General features: G+C 31.5%; 2 protein-coding genes across 5 annotated transcripts; both read right to left on the bottom strand.

Annotated features, from left to right (window-relative positions):
- Positions 1–243: 243 nt before the first annotated feature.
- LOC107404048 (AT-rich interactive domain-containing protein 1) lies at positions 244–5,898 on the bottom strand. Of its 4 annotated transcripts, none has more exons than XM_025068496.3 (3): positions 5,639–5,898; positions 3,903–5,096; positions 244–1,733 (listed from the first exon to the last, which is right to left on the bottom strand). In XM_025068496.3, exons 2-3 carry the CDS (start codon positions 5,061–5,063, stop codon positions 888–890), a joined length of 2,007 nt encoding a protein of 668 aa, XP_024924264.3. In that variant the 5' UTR covers positions 5,064–5,096; positions 5,639–5,898; the 3' UTR covers positions 244–887. The 4 variants fall into 4 exon arrangements, with proteins under 4 accessions (XP_024924264.3, XP_015866475.3, XP_048321459.2 ...); XM_016010989.4 differs by having other exon boundaries at positions 3,903–5,056; positions 5,639–5,897; XM_048465502.2 differs by lacking the exon at positions 5,639–5,898 and adding an exon at positions 5,184–5,596 and having other exon boundaries at positions 3,903–5,056.
- Positions 5,899–12,794: 6,896 nt separating this feature from the next.
- On the bottom strand, positions 12,795–19,504 carry LOC112488994 (uncharacterized). Its single transcript, XM_025066951.3, has 3 exons — positions 19,263–19,504; positions 13,397–13,752; positions 12,795–13,298 (listed from the first exon to the last, which is right to left on the bottom strand). The coding sequence occupies exons 2-3, from the start codon at positions 13,748–13,750 to the stop codon at positions 12,795–12,797; spliced, it is 858 nt and encodes a 285-aa protein (XP_024922719.3). The 5' UTR covers positions 13,751–13,752; positions 19,263–19,504.
- Between the last annotated feature and the right edge of the window lie 639 nt (positions 19,505–20,143).

Genomic DNA, 20,143 nt, shown 5'->3' with positions numbered 1-20,143 from the left:
ATTCACACAATTAAAATTAAACATTTAAGCCCTACAAAAATATTTATCAAGTTGTTTTTTTTTTTTTTTTTTTAAAACCACATTACCTTTTCCATTTTTTTTTTTCACAAATAAAAAATGATTTAGTCAACAAACCCACTAGGAGTTTCCACTCGACCACGATCAACAGTGGTAGTTGCAATTTTATCTTCATTTGCACAAATAAGTAATTAGCAAATTGACAAAGTAGGTCAAGATGGAAAATGAAGCAAAACAATTCCTTTACCATATTTAAAAAATCATTCAAACTGCAAAGCACAATACCCTGATCAGAACTTGAAGATTGAATAAAACTTGAACTCAGGAGCCACTGTTTTCAAATTCATCTACCTCTAAACCAATTGGATTTTTTCCCTATATTTCTAAGGCTTCCTTTTCAAATCAGCCTTGCTCTCGGAAACCTAAAAGAAATAAAGAGTGAACAAAAACAAAAGTACCTGTAATTTGATATTGGTAACAACGAAGAATAAACACGAGGTATGTATCAAAAAATTGAATGCATCATACTTCAAGAGCATCAACACCGCTTCAAATCTCTAGAGTTGGCTGCTTCCGTACCACAGATGTGATCAATTTATCTTTTCTAAATCACTTTGGGCAAACACCCTAACTATGACCCAAATTTCATTTCCAAGTGTAGTGATGATTCTGCTTACTCACTTTGGGCAAACACCGTAACTATGACCCCAATTTCATTTTCAAGTATAGTGGTGATTCTGCTATGGAGCTAGGAACAAATGGTCATCCGTACCGGAAAAGTGCCAATAATTCAGACGACACAAAACTGCCAGAATTTACAGTATCAACTCTCGAAAAGAAAAAAGTCACTCTAAACACCATGAAAATTGCTATCTCTTACTTTCATGCTGTTTGTTCTCATGTAACAAGTTGTTATTTGCTGAGTCATGCGTTTCATGCCCAAATCCGTCGGCTACTAACATTGACTCGAATTCATCATTGTCACTGTCAATGTAAGTTGGAGTAAACCGGTTCTGGTATCCTCTACGACGCAAAACAAAGACATTGAAGTAGTAGCTCACCAAATCTTCTCTGCTCTTGGTAGGAAAACTCTTAAAAATCTTATTCCAAAAGCTAATCTCAATAGATGGAGGATTTGAGCTTACTATAGCCTTGAACTTCTTCTGGTCTTCTTTTGTCCAATAAAGAGCAACATCTTCACCCATTTTATCAAATCTCCATTGATAGAAAGCTGAACCCAATTCCATCTTTAATCTCAACCTTTTCTCAGCAACATGAAATCTAACACATTCAGTAGATCCAGGCATTTGGCAGCCACAGGAATCTTGTCTTCCTTTTCCGATAGGATCCCTTTCAATAAGAAATCTGTGCTCTGATTTTTCTAGTGGCCAAAGCCTCACACCCAACCACTTGGACTCACTTTCAGATGTCTCACCAGTCCATGCTGGTACTTCAACTTGAAAATTTGACCCCAGAGGAACAACCTTAAGTGGCATAGAGGACTCAGTAGCTCCCAACTGTTTATCAAAGTGATCTTCCAACCCTGCCGAGCCAGGACTTGGACTTCTGTCCAAGTCAGATGACTCTGCATTGGCCCCTCCATGAGATGCCATTTTCCCATAGAGAAGCTTCTTCCCACACCTTAGTCTCTCCCTAAGATTGTAACCTGAGCCAAGTTGATCATCATACATGCTTGGATGCATCCTCTGGATTTTCTACAAGGTGGGAACATGATTTAACATAAAAATGCAAATGTGTGGACATATATTTAAATTGATTATTGATTTGAACAATATGTTAATTAAATAACAGCAATTCAATCAAATAAAGAAAAATGACAGCATGTACATCCTGGGAGGAAAGTATAGAACTATGGTTGAGGTCATAAGATATTTGTTGTATAATTATTATAGACTTTTAATTTAGTTTAGTTTTGTCAATGGCAAATTCTATGGTTGAGTCGAGAGTAACTCTATTAAACTAGCTCATTTAATTAATGAATGGTGGGGTTTGCATAATTTTCAGCTCGATATGTGAGACAGTTTTCTACAAAAATACAGTGTTTAATATTGATGCAAAATATAATGAAAAAGAAAATTCTCACGCAGTCACCCTATACTTGGGTTGGTCAATTTGGTTCCTAAGTTATTTTTTTTGTTTAAGCAATGTCACCTTTAAAGTATGAGGTGCATTAAAATAAGGGATGCTATGTTGCTATTCATATCTAATGAAATTGACCATATGATCAAAATTAAGATTCCTTTGGATTAAAATTGGTAGGAGTAAAACAGAAAACATGCCCTTGTTTGGCCATGAACTAAACAAATCATTTTTCTGATTTTAAAAACAATAAAAAAAAATAAAGTTGTCTCTAATTCACAGCCAAACAAGCTACAGTACCTGTGTTATCTTACTTTTCTATATAGTTTTTTTCTTCAAAAACATTCTTAATACATATTTACATGTGAGTTATCCATTCTAATGTCAGTTCACTAATTTTGTCAAACTCCAAAAGAAAACGTAGCAAAGAAAAATCTACTTAAAAGCATGTCATAGCTCGAAAACATTACTTTTAGAAAAATACCTAGCACCAAATTAAAACACAGCCCAATGTAAATGGATGACTTTCATAATTAACCCAAAATAAACATTAGATGGCTGTTGCATCTTCTTCCTTGACCCTTGTATATGTTTTCAATTCAAGTTGATCTTCAATTTTATTCTCTTGTGTCGGGCATTATTTTTTTTTTTTTTTTCTTTTTGCTCTTAATTTTCTCTTATGTGAATTTTATTAAATAATGCGGTTATATTTAAGAGTTATCTGCATTTTTTATTGTTTCAACAATGGTTGTATGTCTTAATAGACTTACCTTCAAAGTATATTCACAACACTATTTCGCCAAAAGAGCTTAGTAGTATTATCATAAATCTTACAAACCACTTCCAAAATGCAACAGATAATGCAAGAGATGGAAAGTAAAAACAAAAATAGTTCATTAGTAGATTAAAAAAAGTCTCCCTATCAAATTCAGAAACTTATATGCACACCAACACTGCCACAACTACAACATTATTAACAGTTCAAAAACAAGCAGAAGAATGTATCAAACGTAATATATAAGTTCTTCATAAATGCCAAAAGTATATGTTTAGATACAGAAAGGAAAAAATAAAAAATAAAAAGACTGATGATCACGAGTGTTATATGCTACTAGGACACATCAGCTGATAGGCTGATACCAAAACCTGTCAAATCTGCTACCTGGTTAAATTTGAAGTTCACTTTTCAAGAAAAGAAAATAATTTCATTAATATTTTTCCTTTCACTATTGAAGAAGGCTTTAAAGTATAAGGACAAGAATTTTGCACATAAACTGACAAGACAGAAACATGAAGCACTGATACTTTTGGAAACTTTAAATTGCTTCATGAACGCATTTGGCATATCGCTATGCAAACAATCTAGCATATCAAAAATGCATTTGATGTTCTAAAAATGATGTTCTGATCACAAAGACATATTTCAAAACTACTAGAGAGGCATGTTCATCTGTTTTATGAACATTCAAGACAAAATGGTCTTAATAATCAACTTATGCGGTTGTTATTTAAGTTACATATATCGTCCAGGTGATTGGAGAAACAACTCACTCATACCAATTTGGATAAACGCTAGCAAGGAAGATAAGCCAAAAAACACACAAATATACATATATATATATATATATATATATAAAAGAACAAGGGACAAGAATGTCCATATGTGCAACCTCAAAGACACATTTATACAGCTTATACCATAAATGTGATCATTTAAATATGCAAAGCCAAAAAATTATCTACATTTTTTTACACTAATTGTAGCACACGAGTATCTCACATACCTGCAAATAAGACTGCTCACCACCCGAATCGATATTTCTTTTGGAAAAGATAGCCTCTCGAGCCATCAAAACCTGCTTCCATATCTCCGTATCCGAATAGGACTTCCACTTTGACTTATCTGGTAATAAACCGATGGCAGGGTCACAGGGATCTTTTGCAACCATTGTAACCCAATCCAGCATCCCCCACAGAGACTCCCGCTTCCTCTTGTTACCAAAATTCTCTTTGTCAATCGTCTCAGGATCCAAAATCATTAAATCTTCATCACCACCATCATCATCATCACAGCTCTTCCATCCATCCAAATCCACCACACTCTTTATATCATGAACACCGCGCAGCTTCTTAATATCCGAACAAGGAAACCCCTCATTACCATCCACACATTTCTTGCTCTTACCAGTCTCTCCCTCCAAGCATTTCACATCACCAACACATAATTTTCCGACATCCCCATTTTTCTTGCCAAAATCCGAATTCAAATTCTTCCCACCAACATCACAGTTTCGGCACCCATCGGAATCTACAACCACCGTCTTCAATTCATCAACATCCTGAAGATTCAAGTCACTAGGCAAATGTGGATACAACCCACCATCATTCGCCTTTCCATCGGCAATCTCCGACATAAACCTTTTAAACCCAGCCTGCAGCTCCATCAGATACTCATCCAAATCAGAGCCACTACTGCTCAAACTGCTTTTGGGATCCTTCAGAGCAACTCTACCTAGCCATCTCTCTAGTGTATCTAAATACTTAATGTAAACCAACTTCACAGCAGCAGTGAAACTCAAGCCCAATCCGGACTCTTCAGCCACCGAATCCCACAACTTTTTTTCTGATACGGCATTGCATCCACCTTTCTCTCTCACTACCGAAAAGAGCTTAAACAAATCCACACACTGCCCATCTCCAAGCATTGGAGGGAGAGGCCGAAAAGTGTCTTTTGCGCAGATCTCTTTCAAAAATACGCCAAGACATTGATCGAACCAGCATCGAAGCTTACCGATTAAGCCTTCGCTGGAGGGATTTGGGAGCTCATTGGGTTTGAATTCCAAAACAGATTGAAGATCGACCACTAACCCAGTTGACTCGAGCTTCTTTGGGGTTTTGGCGCAATCTAAAGTAGACCCACCAGCTATCATCGACCACCCTGCCATGGATTTCGAATTCAAAGCCTAAAACAAATGGGTCTGTTCGTAATCATCGATTTTTTTTTTTTTTTTTTTCCAAACATTCAAAAACACAAAATCAAAAACAAAAACCTAGCAAAGACATACCAGTCAAAATTAATAAAACATTAAAGACAGAAACGAAACAAAAGAGAAATGAAACGAAAACGATTCGGGTTTATATATTTTGAAAAACCAGTACCAATTCAACACCTGGGACACTCTTAGAACTGAGTTTTTTGGCGGGAAAAAATTTCGATCTAGGGCTCTAAGTTAATTTGGTTTTGGACCCCCAATGAAAAAATATAAAACTTTCTTTTTCAGTTTTTCATTTTCACTCCCGCTCTTTCTCTCTCTTCGTTGCAGATATTAATAGTGGAAGTTTATGAGAACTGTGCGTATATATTTTAGGGAGAGAGAAAGAGAGAGAAGGCAAAAACAAATATTTTCAAAGTTTTGGAACAGGAACTGTGCTTTTCCCCCTTTCTCTCTTCGTTAAAATTTTTTTTGTTAAAAATCTTAAAATTTTTCGTTTGGACTTAAAAGGAAAAAAGAAAACTTACCAGAAAATACGCATTTTTTTTTGGTTGGTGTGGTATGTTTTTTTGGTTTTTGATGACCCTCTTGAGGACCTCCTTATAAGACCTTTGGGCTTTGGCTTCCTCTTAATCTCTGTCTTTCTCACTCATCTCTCTCTTTCTTTTCCAAAATATTCTACTTCCCACTTTTCTTTTTCTTTTTCTTTTATTTTATTTTCAGACCCTCTTGAGAATTGGAGGCTTTGGAAATAAGAAATTGAAAAAAAATAAAATAAAATATAATAAAAGATTGTTAGGGTTTTGAAGAAGAGCTAAAAACACCTTTATTTATAGGAAGGATATCAACACCTAACCTTGGTTAATTATTAACTATGACCATGTGAGGTTGAGAGTTTGAGTAGAATTTTTATTGTGGGTGAGGGAAAAAGGGTATTTTGGGAAAATTTTAAACAATTATTTTGTCAAAATTTTTAGCATGTATGATTGCATTATAAACCTTTAATGGTCCCCACTTTTGATATTTTAAAATGAAAAATTAGACTTTGTGTTTGGTATATTATCAATTTACCTAAAAAAAAAAAAGAAAAAAGAAAAAAGTGCTACCAACCTTTTAAGATTATATTTGTCTTTTAAAAAAAAAAAATTCAACATTTGAGTTGGCATATTCTTTGTATCATATTATCTCTTGTGACTTATTTAATATCTTTTTTGAAATTAAAGTGAAAAATTATAATATATGTACAGCTCATATGATCTAATAATTTTAATATTAGATTTTTTTTATTAGTTTTAGAATCATAGTAAAAATTATAAATTAAAATTTAAAAATAATCAAATATATATTTAGTGGAATATTAAAATTTAATTTAAATAAAAATAAACTTATCGATATTTATTGACTAATAAATATAATTTTAAATCTCATATTTGATATGATTTAAAAGTTGAAAAAGAAGTTCTAACATCAAAGATCTGATTTGAACCTAATTTTCTATATATGTATATACATGGGTCTAAGACTTGGATTAATTGGGCTTAAGACTTATAAAATTGATCTAACAAACTAGATAAGTTTTTTGGTGAACAACAACCAAGATAAGTTTGTATGTGGTAAACCTCATGAAAATCATATTCTTCCAAAATCCTACCCACCTTAAGTTTAAGGAGCCTTTTTGGAGTTGTGAAATTACAAAAAGCTTATAAAGAGTGATATGGTGTGTAGAGGCCGGTATGGGAGCAATACAAGATTGAAAAGCTCACATTGGTCAAAGGATTATTTCAATTTTTTTATATTATTATTATTTTTTTTTCTGCTTCTGTTTTTGAGACGATATTTCTACTTGATAAACACTTTTGTATGAGGCTTGATGGACTTGTTTTTCCTTCTTTTTTGTTTTTGTTTTTTGGTTGGTAAGAAGGTTTGATGGATTGTTGTTTGCAATATTAGCCTTTTCTGTCACCTACAAAATAATTTTTAAATTAAAGAAAATAATAAAAATTATATTTAAATCTTACTAACAAAATGCTATGCTTAGATATGGAAAATTAAAAAAAAAAAAATGTGTTTTTCAGATGCCTGGGAAAATATTACTTTGTTAATAATGAAATTCAACTAACAATGAAATTGAAAATAACAAAAGACTAAAATATAAATCATAACAGACTAGAAACTAGAAAAGCTAAAAGAGAACTAAAAAAACAATTCTATAAGACTAAAGCATATTTAAAAGAAAGCAGTTGATTGGACTAGTGGTGGTCATCAAATAGTGCCTTCCTCCATTTTAGACCATTTAGAATTTTAGGATAATACTTAAAAAATTGAATTTTTTTAAAAAAATCTATCATAATTCTACTTTATCCTTGTCTTGATAAAGTATTATCTCTATCACATAAAATTTCTACTGCTACAGATAAAGTTTATCTTCATCCCATTATTAATTATAGAAAAATATTTTATTGGTTGGATAATTCATCAATGTTTTTAATGCTTAATTGTTAGCCTCTTAAATAATTGACTAGAGTAATTTAAAATAGAGTAAGAACTTGATTAAATTATAATCTATGTGATAAATTTGGTGCTTGTTTTCAATTGTGTGAGAACAAATTGAATTTACATGACATATCGAAACCTTAGTTTTATGCTCAATGATATTGTATGATCTCTAGATCTTAATTAGATTATTTAATGTCTGAGGAATCTTTTTGCCCCATGGAATAATTGTATTGGTTGTGTGAGAACAACTTTTGATCATCTTTGGATTAGATGTGATAAACTTATATTTTAAATCCCTTAGCAAAATTAATTACAAACCTAAGAAATTATTGGCAAAATCTAAACACTCTACCCATATTGTTGAATACAATCTCTTGTAATCTCTATCTACTTGTTATTTGCTTCCTATTTGTTACCTGCTTACTTTTCTTTCAATGTAATTACTTGTTTTTTAGTTACTTTATGACATTCTATATACTTTGTTCTCTAATTCATTTAATACAATTTTTAATACTCAATTTTGATAAAAGAATTCTGTTGACTCGTTTGGTCCAAATTCATGTTTGTACTCCAATAAATTATTTTTATATAAAATATGCAAAAAGTAGTTCCAAGCTACTTATTGGAACTTTAGTTGGGGAATGATTTGATTGACACAAACTCTGTAATATAGGTTTAATTAAACTTTTTTTTAATCAAACAGTGACCGACTTTGGGGTTTCTAAACTATAATGATAAAATTATTTAAATTAAGTTTCTAAGTTGTATTTTCTTATAGTATTAGTCAAGTCCATTCACTCTCATGCAAAGGGTTTAATCTATACACATTCATGCTCAAGTCTATTTAGTTGAACCAAGTCCATCTTCATGCAAACCCAAAAGCTTAAATTTGTTTAGGCTTAATTGGCCCAACCTTTAATCCATCACTTGAATAAATTTATTTGAATTTTAATCCATCACTTGAATAAATTTATTTGAATTTTATTAAAATAAATTGATTTGACTGATGGTTTAAAGGTTTGGGCCTAAAAATTGGGCCAGAATTTAAGCAATTGAGTTTGCATGAATTTATATATATATATATATATATAGAGAGAGAGAGAGAGAGAGAGAGATACATGTATATAGAAGAATTCTCTTATCCTGTTATTATGATAATTTTCGTATAAAAACTGCACTTCTTATCAGGGCGCCACTTCTCAGCTGTACAAGTAAATTAAATCACTTCTCTAGTTTCCTTATTTGATCATGTGATCTAGCCCATTATCATTGGAGGTTGGTGTGTTGGGCCATCCAAAACTTATGAATTAGAATCTAAATTTTATTTGGTTTGACTTGGATTAATTAGTTGGATTGTTAGTGAGCTCTAACTTTGATTTTTTATTGGTCAATAATTTGATATGACTTATACATCATAGCATAAAATTCATCAATATAAGTTTGCAAACTAGCGGCACATCTATTTATGAGTTATGGATCTAGAAAGTTTTCAATATCAGTACTTTATCTAGGTTTTTGTCTTTTACTGGTTTTAAGATCTAGATATATCTCGAGATTGTACCCCATTAAATAAATTGAAAAATACCTAAAAAATTTCAAAAACCCTCTCATACCCAATTGAAACCTTGACCTGATCACAACCCGTTTAACTCACGAACCGGGTCAACATCGTTTGGGCCTATTTTGGACGTCCACCAACAACATGTGCCAGCTAGGGGTGTTGCCCATCATTCGATGACCTTGGCCTCCAAATCTTTAATCAGATCACCATCGAACATGCCTAGATAGTGCTAGGAAAGCTAATGGCAGACTTCCAATAGGTTGCCAGAGATTTTGGCATTTTTCCAACCATTCTAGATCGACCATACTCTTTGTCCACCATCTTTTAACCTTCTTAACTTGAATTCAACCTCCATTTGTTGAAATTTCTTACCATTTGAGATATCTATAAACATTAAATTTGGCCTAATTTTTTAGCCGTCGGCAACTTTTTGGACCAAAGTAAGCTTAGATTCTTGTTATCCATTCCACAAGCTTTCTATTAATATAAAGCTTGTGAAAAAAATATGATTCATAGAGGAATTATTAAGAATACTAATAAAATTTTTCCAATCCAATATTATACTTTTATTATTATAGTCTCTAAACAGAAAAGTATTTTATTTTAAAAGGCAATCTTTTTTTTTTTTTTTTCTAAAATATAGCATTTTGGATGTATGTATGATAATTTTTTCCATTTTCAGATCAATTAGCTTAATACTGGATAAAATTAAACTATGTTTAGATATAATTGGTCAAACTATACGAAACTGAAGTTCGAATAGAGACATTACGTGTTAGTGGAACCCAATAGAATGTTTAATTTCAATAAATTAGAATTTGGGTGAAAAATTTCAATTTTGAATATCGGGTATTTAGGGTCAGAGTATAATTGGACTTTTCAATATCTAATTCTAGAAATGTTAGAGTTGTTGAAGTTATTATGGGACATTGGTATGCATCCAATGTCTTTGGTTTAATTTTTGAAGTTTAAGAAATATTTTATTATTATTTTAGACATCAAAACTGATAATGGAGGCAATTCGATGGAAGAACTAGTTTGAGCTGTGATCTATAAGTGAACTTTATATTCTATAATTGCTTTGGAAATTATGCATTTGATTATATGTAATATATAAATTACCAAATCATTATCGTATATAGAATTATTTTAAGTACATGCTTTCTCACATGCAATGACATAATTATTTAATTTATTATGTTATAGTATATAAAAAAGAATGGTTTAACATAAATAAATTCTATATTATGCAAATGTATATATATACATATATATATGTCACGTATATGTAGGAACATTTTAATATGATGATTATGGATATTATTTAAATAGTTATATAAATATACTAGGTTGTGGATTATTATGCATCATACTATAACATGGATATTGATTTATTGAACTATGGTTATGTATGCTTAGTTGATCATCCCTTGCTTGATCATGTGCTTCTTGAAGTTGGATAAAAGGTCTTAGTCTGCAACACCTTTGGGATGTGAAGGATCGCATTTAACAATTTCCCCCTCCCTTGCTCATCAATGACAAACTAAAATGCTACTGTGGTCGGGCGATAAATTATAATAACGGATATGGTACACAAATTTATTATTATTACACTATGTTACAGTATATGGTTCTTTATATTTTTTATTACTAATAGTTATAATTTATAACTCGTAAAAATATCATTTTATTATAAGGTGGAGGATTTTATCTCCTTTTTTAATTTTCTTATCCTACAATTTATGAAATTGTTAAAGTAGAGATAATTAAGGGTTTTATGAAAACTATTTATAAAAATAGGAGAACTATTAAAGAGTGAAAGTGAGGTCTTGAAAGAAATAATTTTTAAGAATAATATTTTTTTTCATAATATTTTAACTGTTCACTCACTGAGCTTGTTTTATAAATTTGTAATTTTTTTTAAAACTGTTTCCTCTAGGCCTTGGCTGACACTTATCGCATACTATTTTTGGGCATCATTCCATCATCATCACCTTCATATATTTTGTTGTTATAGTATCTTCACTTTCGACACTTTTTCACTACTAATATATTGTTTCTTTCCTGCTTTCTTATGATACTATTATATTTTGTTCTATTTATCTTTGGACTCATTTATTTTCTTTTAGTGTGCTCTAGAGGATTGACATAATATCTATATTTATTTCTATTTTTCTTTCTCTTAAATTGAAACTCTTGATCAATATAAATATAATTTTAGAATTCCTATTAAAAGTGATTATTTTTCTCTTTTATTCTATTGGGTTATATGCAATTTATGGAAAGTCCCTCTGTAACTCTTGGTACTAGTTAAGTGAGGTTTCCTAGATGGGACCATCTTGGATACCTCTAAAGAGCTGGGAGCAGTCCTCTTAGGGGGCGTTTGGTAAGCCGGATAGGTCCGGATCGGACAGGATCAGATAGGATTGGACAGGATAATTAGTGCAGTACTATGTTTGGTATAGTTCCGGACTGAATGATGAACTAATTGTACCATGTTTGGTGCCGAATCAGACTGGATAAGACTATTTTGTAATTATATTTTTAATTTAAAAAAATAAAAAAATAAAAAGTTAAATTTATATGAAAAAAAAATTATTACATCTAATTAAAGTTGTACATTTATATATTTATATATTTATATATACATGAAAAATATACAAAATTTGTTGTATACACCCACGAATAATATTAATATATAACTTTAGAAATAGCTTAAAATTAACTTAAAACATAGTATGCCATAAATAACAATTAATTAAAAATGAATATATTTTAATGGTATGCATAAGACAATTGAATATTTTTTCAACCCATAAATTACATAAATATATTGTTTCCAAAACCAATAAAAATAAAATTTTAGTATGGTAAATCATAAATAACAATTATTCACAAATAAATAAATAATTAACAGTATATGTAATTAAGAACTTGTTGATGATATAAGAATATCCATATCCAAATTATATGTATATGTATATAGATTTCACATGTAGCAATTCAAATAACAAGTACTACATAAATATAAATATATTGGATTTTACAAGGATAATTTACTTATAAAACAAATAAGTAAATACACTTGTTGCTAGCAATCCAAATAAAAAACCTACTATAAAACCATTACGCCATTCATTGTTCATTTGAGCATGTGTATGTGCGGTGGTATTTCGTATTAGATTTGCGTCATTACGATTCCGCATCCGTTGTTCTACATACTCAACATATGCAATTTCAGCTTCTCGGGTTGTATTATATGCTTGATATAAATTATCTCTAAATCCTTGCACTTGTTGATGACATTCAGGCCAAGAATTATATATCCCTGGTTCTCTACCTTTAAACACAACATAAACTCTTCTCTTTGCCATTTAATATTCCTGCATATAAGAATACATTATAATATAATATAGTAATACAATTAAAAAATCAATAAATCAACTCAATCACGCGCATATGAATATTCTAAAACATAACACATAATCATAAAATTATCCTTACATGCAAATTTAGAAACAAACATCCACCACCATACAACAAGTTCATAAGTTTCAAACCTAATTGTTCATAATTATCATCCTCCCATACATAAACAGAAATATGTAGTCCACTACTTAACTAAATTAGTTATCCAAAAAGTCACGAGCAAATGCAATCTTCCTCGCATCCGTTTTAATAACCTTAAAAACCTCTATATTCGATGGATCCGATCTCATTGCCTTAGAGATTCTGAGGTTATCACTGGCCTCAAATCCTAACCTGTCAAGCTCCATAACTAAATATTGTGGATAATAAGCCTCGGATTTTTCCAACTTTGCAGCCAATTTATCAAATAATTTCTTTGCTGCATTGCCTAACCCGGCTACAATGTCATCGTCCTTCGATCTAGATTTTCGTTTACCTCTTGCTTGGATTTGTGTAGATGGTTCACTACCTCCTCGATTCACAGACATTGGAGAATCGACATTATCAATTGGTTCATTTGCAGTGTCCAGATTTATTTCATTTATCATATCAATTGGAGTTTGTGCTCCACGTCCGGTTGCCCGATCTTTCCCAAAAATATTAGCAAGCTTCTCATAAATAGGAAAAGATTTTCCTCTCCAACCTTTTGCACTTGGGGCACTCTAAAATACAAAAAGCCAACGTTTAGCTAAGAAAAAATAAATGCTAGATAACAAACTAAAATTGAAATTAACATATATTTTCAAATAATATTCAAAACCTGCACATATGCTTGCCAAACTTCTTCACTGTCAACCTCCACACATTTAAGAGAGTCATTCCATCCAAATCCACTTTTGTTCAGCATGTCATATATTATACCATATTGCTTCTTCCACTTTCTCATCTTCGACTCAATATGTGGATTGGCTCGCAGTCTCGAATTAGGACACAGCTCAGATAGTCGCCTCTCAATCATAGTAAGTGTGCCAGGCTTAAATGACCCTGTATCACAACGTTGCCCACTAGCTACAGCTTCATCTAAGATAATCAGTAAAGCTTCTTCCTCTCGTTGAGTCCATGTACGCCTAGAGTCACCACCCCTATTATCGTTATCGCTACCTCCAGCTTCCATTGCTATTTATGTAAAAATTCCATGATTCCAAAAATACCATAAAAAATATGAATTTAATAACAAATAATAAAATTCTCATATGTTATATTTAATATAATTTAGTCTTCATACAAAAGATGTAACAAACACCATAAAATTAAACAGTTACAAAATTATATAAATCATAACAATCAACTATTAACCACGACGACTTCTCCACTCATCAAACATTTGCCTAGCTAACTCATTTCTCCAATTAGTCCATTGATCCGAAGAACCAATTGATCCTATAATATCTTCATCCCCACTTATGTTAGCATCGTTACTCATATCAAACTCAGCTTCTCCAGGATCAAGTGCCATTTCTCTCCTAATAAGATTATGTATCAAACAACATGCAGTAATTATCTTAATTTAGGTTGAAATTGGATAGAACGATGGACTCCTTAAAATTGCCCATCGCATTTTTAGAACCCCAAAACATCTTTCTATTATATTTCTAGCAGATGCATGCTTCATATTGAAATACTCTTCATGATTTGCAGGTGCACAACCATCTCTCCATTCGGAAAGGTGATATCTTGTTCCCCTATATGGTGCAAGAAATCCTTCACCATTAGTGTAACCAGCATCCACTAAATAATAATAACCTAACACAGAAAAATGGCTCCTATTAGATAACATAATGTTGGTCCACTACAATATGAACTTTAAGAATTGCTTTTACCGGTGGGTACTTTTAATCCATTTGGCCTACTTAATGCATCTCGAAGTACTCTTGAGTCTGAAGCGGAACCTTCCTAACCAGGTAATACAAATATAAATTCCATATTTGGGTTACATACACCTAAGACATTTGTGGCTATCTCACCCTTCCTGGTTCGATATCTCGGCTTATCGATTTCGGGTACATTAACCTTAATATAAGTTCCATCTAATGCTCCCAAACAATTCTAGGTCACAAACAAAATTAGTTACATAAGATATTGCCACATATATCTACGAATTAAATAAAGTAACCAAACTAATTGATTAACATACCTTAAATATTTTCCATCTATCATCCGAACAATTATCTTACACAGGTTCAGGATGCCTCAACAATGTCCCATGTAAACGTAACACTCCATTCAACACTGAATTGAAATATCTACTAACTGTTTCCCCCGATCTATTGAATCTAGTGATAATTGTACGGTTCTTTGTATGATGAGCAATTATATGCAAAAATATGCACACTTGCTCTTCCAATGTAACAGTACCATCTCTTTTAACATATCCATCATGGCGTAATAACTGACATAAAATACCAAATGTTCTCCTCTCCATCCTAAGTTGACTAATACAGTTAACATCATTGTCCAACAAACTAGTTACAAAAGATGAACGCAACTCTGCAGTCTTATTTATTCGATTCCTAACACCTCTATCATTTCTCAATTGCATTGCTACATACATGTACATAAACCCGACAACTATAAAGCATGTACAAAAATATTCTAATGCCTTATCATTTGGAAGCATCAATAATGCAGCTAATCTTCTTCGATCCATATTCACTACAAAAAAGAAAAAAAAAATAAAAACAAAACAAACATAACATTTTAATGTACAAAAAAATTATAATTTACAAAAATATATCTTGGATACAAGTATACTTGAAAAAAATTTTGAGAAAACAAATATTTCTGTCCACAAGCCCATCCACCAGTTGGATACAAGTATACTTGAAAAGATTACTAGAAACAAATAACTGGGCCATCGAATAATGATTTAGAATTTATAACTAATATTTTAAATATTATATTTAGATAATTAGTAATATTCTATAATCGTTGATAGGAGTTTTGGCATATGTACAGTGGTTTGGGACAAAAAGAATGTGGAAAATTTAAAGAAATATTTATAATTGAATAATATTTTATATATACTTTTTTAAAATTTACATAAGCCATTATTGTTCTCCATAAAGTAACTTGCTTTTTTATCAAGGGAAGGAATAATACTTTCTAACTCACCCTCTTTGAACCATAAAAGCCAAATTGTTGTTTTTATTGAAGGAAAGCTAGCAAAATATTTTGTAATTGACGATGGATAAAATTAGCTGGAGAGGAAATGATGATGGCATAGTTTGTTTGGACCCAAAAAGGGAAAGGAGAAAAAAAAATAAATAAAAGAAAAAGAAAAAAGAAAACCCAAATATAATAAATGGGCCTGAAGGTTGGTCCCTCCTATATTAAACTATGCGTGTGCCACCCAAATTGTGCACTTTGAAATATTTGCCAGAAAAGAGGAAAAAGAAAGTAGATAGTCGAAAATGGACCAAACACAAACACAACACCCATTAACCCACCTCTATCTCATTCCCATTCTCAGATATGAGAAATTGCTTTCAACTCAACTTTTAACTAAAAAATAAATAAAGTTTTTAAATTTTAGTCGAAAATGATTAAACATTGTTAATTGGTTGTGTTTAGCTAATTAATTAGAGCCAAATCAGATTATTGGAAAAAATTTTAAACAGCTAAGCACAAACGTTCACAAGCACAATAATTTCTGATATACATTCTTGGATTTATTTTTTATTAACTGTAGTTTTTAGAATAGATGATGATTTCTTTCTATTTAATTTCCAAAGACTTTTTCATGTCAATATTCAAAGTAAGCACTCACAAAGAAAAAAAAAACAGAACATGATGTGGCTACACTTATTTTTAGATTTCTAGATCTAATTTTATCTTTCTCTGTTTCTCTAGCATGATGTGGCTACACTTTTTTTTATTTTCCATATTAAATTTAAAAGCAATGCATTCAAAGGATAAATTGCAGTCAACTAATAACATAAAAAAAAAAACAGAATAGTCTAATCAATGAATGTTAAAAAGAGAAAGAAAAATATGTTAGAAATACATTGACAATCATATCTGTAGGTAGATAGCTGCATACCTCAACTTTAGATAACAGCCTTTGTTGGCTAATTGATTTCCAAGTTCACTCAACTCCGATACAGAATCAGCATTCACAGACTACGCATAGAAGGACAAGTCCAACATTAACAAATGTATAAACTTGACATGACTGTACACTAAGCATTGTACATATGGAAGAAGAAATAAAATTACAGAAAGAAAACAATGGCAGATGGAAGGAGAAGAAGAAAGACGAAGATGAAGAATGAAGGAGGAGAAATTTTTTCTACAAATATGTACTAGCAGATTGAAGAAGAAGAAGAAATAAAATGGAAAAAAAAAATGGAGGCCTTCTTCAACAAGTTAAGACATTTGATAAGACAAAATCCCTGTATAAACACTAGAATATTCATATGTATGGGTAATCTGCTCTTATACTTCAAGTAAAAGCAACCCCTTTCAAGAGTAGAGATTTTATTAGAAAGTGATTAACTGTATTACTTTTAATATTATTTATGTAAAAAAGTGATTAACTGTTAATTTAACTTACAAAACCCAAATTGAAACAAATTAAAAAAATTGGAAAAATAAGGTACAAGTTATTATGATATCTCTCAGAAACCAACTGGATTTTAAGGTACACCATGTGGAACTTTTGTGAAGGGTGATGACCTGTTTTTCGAGCACACCTTATCACTTACAGAGGCTCTCTGTGGCTTCCAATTTATACTGACACATTTAGATGGAAGGCAGCTCCTTATAAAATCCCAACCTGGAGAAGTGGTTAAGCCTGGTAAGTTACAGATTGCTGTACTAGTTTATGAACACCTATATTAGGACCATTTGCTTTTATAGCTGTTCCATTTGTTTTAGTTTGTGAACTCCGTAATTTAGAGAGAGAATGCTCTAGAGAATCAATAATTTAGGTTGATTGGTTGATTGGTTATTGAGGGTCAAAGGTAATATAGGTTGTATATGGTTTGCAAAGATCCTTAAGTACATATGTACTGCATGATGGCTTTTAGTGTCCATCGGTTGAATGCCATCTCATCTCAAATGTCTTTCAATATTGTGTATAATCTTGCTTTCTTACTGATTACATTGTGGAGACCACTTACCAACCATTGATGGTTTTCTATTCCAAATTCTGATTTTCCATGTCACTTTTAAATGTCTAGGCTTATTTTTCTACGTCTAGTCCCTTGTCATTCCTCAAGCTGGGAGTTGCTTCTCAAAAGCGTAGGGTGAAGTCTAGCTATTTGTTACAATTCATTTTCGTCTTTTTTTGTTGAGGTTGAAAATTTAAAGGTGTGTTTTGTTTTGTTTTGTTTTACGTGGTGGTCATATTTCAATTCTATCAGGTTGGCATATTATAATCAGTATTTTCACTCTCTGATCTACATCAGGGGTTAAGTATTTTCATTCTCGATTCTATTATGTTGGATGTCATAATCAGTATTTTCATTCTCTGATCTACATCAGAGGTTATGCATTTTCATTCTCAATTCTATTATGTTGGATATCATAATCAGTATTTTCATTCTGCGAACTACATCAAGGGTTATGCATATTCAATCTCAATGTGATATTGACCCAAAAAAAAAAAAAAATCTCTAACCTCCATACTTAAATTAACATAGTATAACTGCTAACTTTCATCCAACAAGATGAAACAAAGTTCCAAATTTCACACTAAAGTCTGATCCAATCTAGTCCCATGTGATTGGGTGATTAAAATAAGTTTCATGCACTTAATTCAGGTTTCAAGATTTATCAACCCTTTCTTACTGATGGCCATCAAAACTATGTTTCTCTGGTCAAAACTATGCTTCTCTGGTTGGCATTTCATTAAGACATATTGAAAGCTCAGAAACCACCAGATTAAATTTTCTAAAGATGTTATCAAGATGTTATCTAAATGTGGCACTAACACATAACCTTGGAAGCATGGACTGTACACTAGCCTAACGGCAGAATTTGTGCATCCACAAGTTCAATACAACATACAGAATATGTAGAGGATAGCAATTTGAAATTTTAGATAAATTAGATAAAATTTTAGTAATTACAGGATGGATAATATGTTATTTGGCATCACAATCTTGCAAAAGTAAAAAATTTCATACGTGGTTGATGAATAGATAAAGATTGAAAGATGGAGCACCCAGAATTAGAGAACGAAGAAGAAGAAGAAGAAGCATAAGAAATTTTTTCTACACATTTGTACTCCCAGGTTGAAGAAGAAGAAGAAAAAAAATGGCAAAAAAAAAAAAAAACAATGCCAGATCGAAGAGAAGAACGAAGAAGAAGACATTTTTTCCTCCAAATTTGTACACCAGATCGAAAATAAAATTGCAGAAAAAAACAAATTGCCAGATCGAAGAACAAGACAAACGAAGAAGAAAAATATGGCCCGAATGTGTGTTGATGAAAAACCAAGAAGAAGAAGAACAATGTAGATGAAGAAGAAGATGAACGAGAACAGAGAAGAAGAAAAAGAAAAAGTCTTTTCTGGCAGATCAAAAAAGAGGAATATGGGCAGATCTAATAAAAAAAAATAAACTGAAACATGAAGAAGAAGAAGCAGACAAACAATGAGAAGAGAAAGAAGAAGGCAAACTCACATATTCAGAGCTTGATCTGGGCAGAGGCACGCTTGATCTGGGCAGAGGCACTCGAGAGACACCAGCAACGCCTTCGATGAGCTCCGGACAGAAATTTGACCCAGGGGGAAGGACGGGTCAGCTTAATCCTCCTCTCGGGGGATTATTTTACTGTAGCAGCTAACTTATCCGCTTCTTCGTTTGTTCCTTTCAAACACCGGATTGGGACACAATCCTGTCCAATCCGGTGAAACAAACAGGCCCTTAGTCGGTTTCTTAGTCCCTCGAAGACACCTTATACCTAAGCTATAAATACATTATAATCACCTCTTCCAAGGTATGCAATAATAACCTTAATATTTTCTTGGAATCCAAATTCTCTCTTCTAACTTGAAAGTCAGAAGATTTTTTACCGATACCACATCGGGGCCCTCTAAGTTTTTCTAATAGCATCTTCTATTTTGTAGGTATTACAGGTTCATCAACGGATAAGAAAGTTGCACTAACTTGGATTGTTGATTTTTGCATCAACATCAACCCTTAAATTACTTTAAAGATTGATATGTAAAATTATTTTTGAGGTTTAAATAAGCCTAAATATAGTTTATGTTGCCGTCCTAGTATACATTTGATATACAAGACTGTATTGGATTAATTCTGGAGTATTGTATTGTATTGGATAGATTGTAATGTACTATACTGTATTAATATTGCACAACATTTGGTGCATGATTGTACTGTATTAAAACTTTTTTTTTTTATAAAAAAATTAATTTTTCTTATCAATTAATATAATTTTTTTGTAAATTATTTTATTATTCAATAAATAATTTAGATTATCTAAAGTTATATAATACTAAAATAATTTAAAAAAAATTCTAAAAAAAGAATTTAAAAAATAA

This window comes from Ziziphus jujuba, chromosome 11 (assembly GCF_031755915.1).
Source record: "Ziziphus jujuba cultivar Dongzao chromosome 11, ASM3175591v1".
Lineage (NCBI taxonomy): Eukaryota > Viridiplantae > Streptophyta > Magnoliopsida > Rosales > Rhamnaceae > Ziziphus > Ziziphus jujuba.
This window is presented reverse-complemented; position numbering and strand designations above follow the sequence as displayed.

Bases quoted from the DNA above. Each gene is read 5' to 3' on its own strand.
- LOC112488994 (XM_025066951.3), bottom strand. From the start codon at position 13,750: ATGGAAGCTGGAGGTAGCGATAACGATAATAGGGGTGGTGACTCTAGG. The intron at 13,299-13,396 runs GTTTTGAATATT...TTTGTATTTTAG, and splicing joins TTTGGCAAGCATATGTGCAG to AGTGCCCCAAGTGCAAAAGG.
- LOC107404048 (XM_025068496.3), bottom strand. From the start codon at position 5,063: ATGGCAGGGTGGTCGATGATAGCTGGTGGGTCTACTTTAGATTGCGCC. The intron at 1,734-3,902 runs GTATGTGAGATA...CCCACCTTGTAG, and splicing joins GTGAGCAGTCTTATTTGCAG to AAAATCCAGAGGATGCATCC.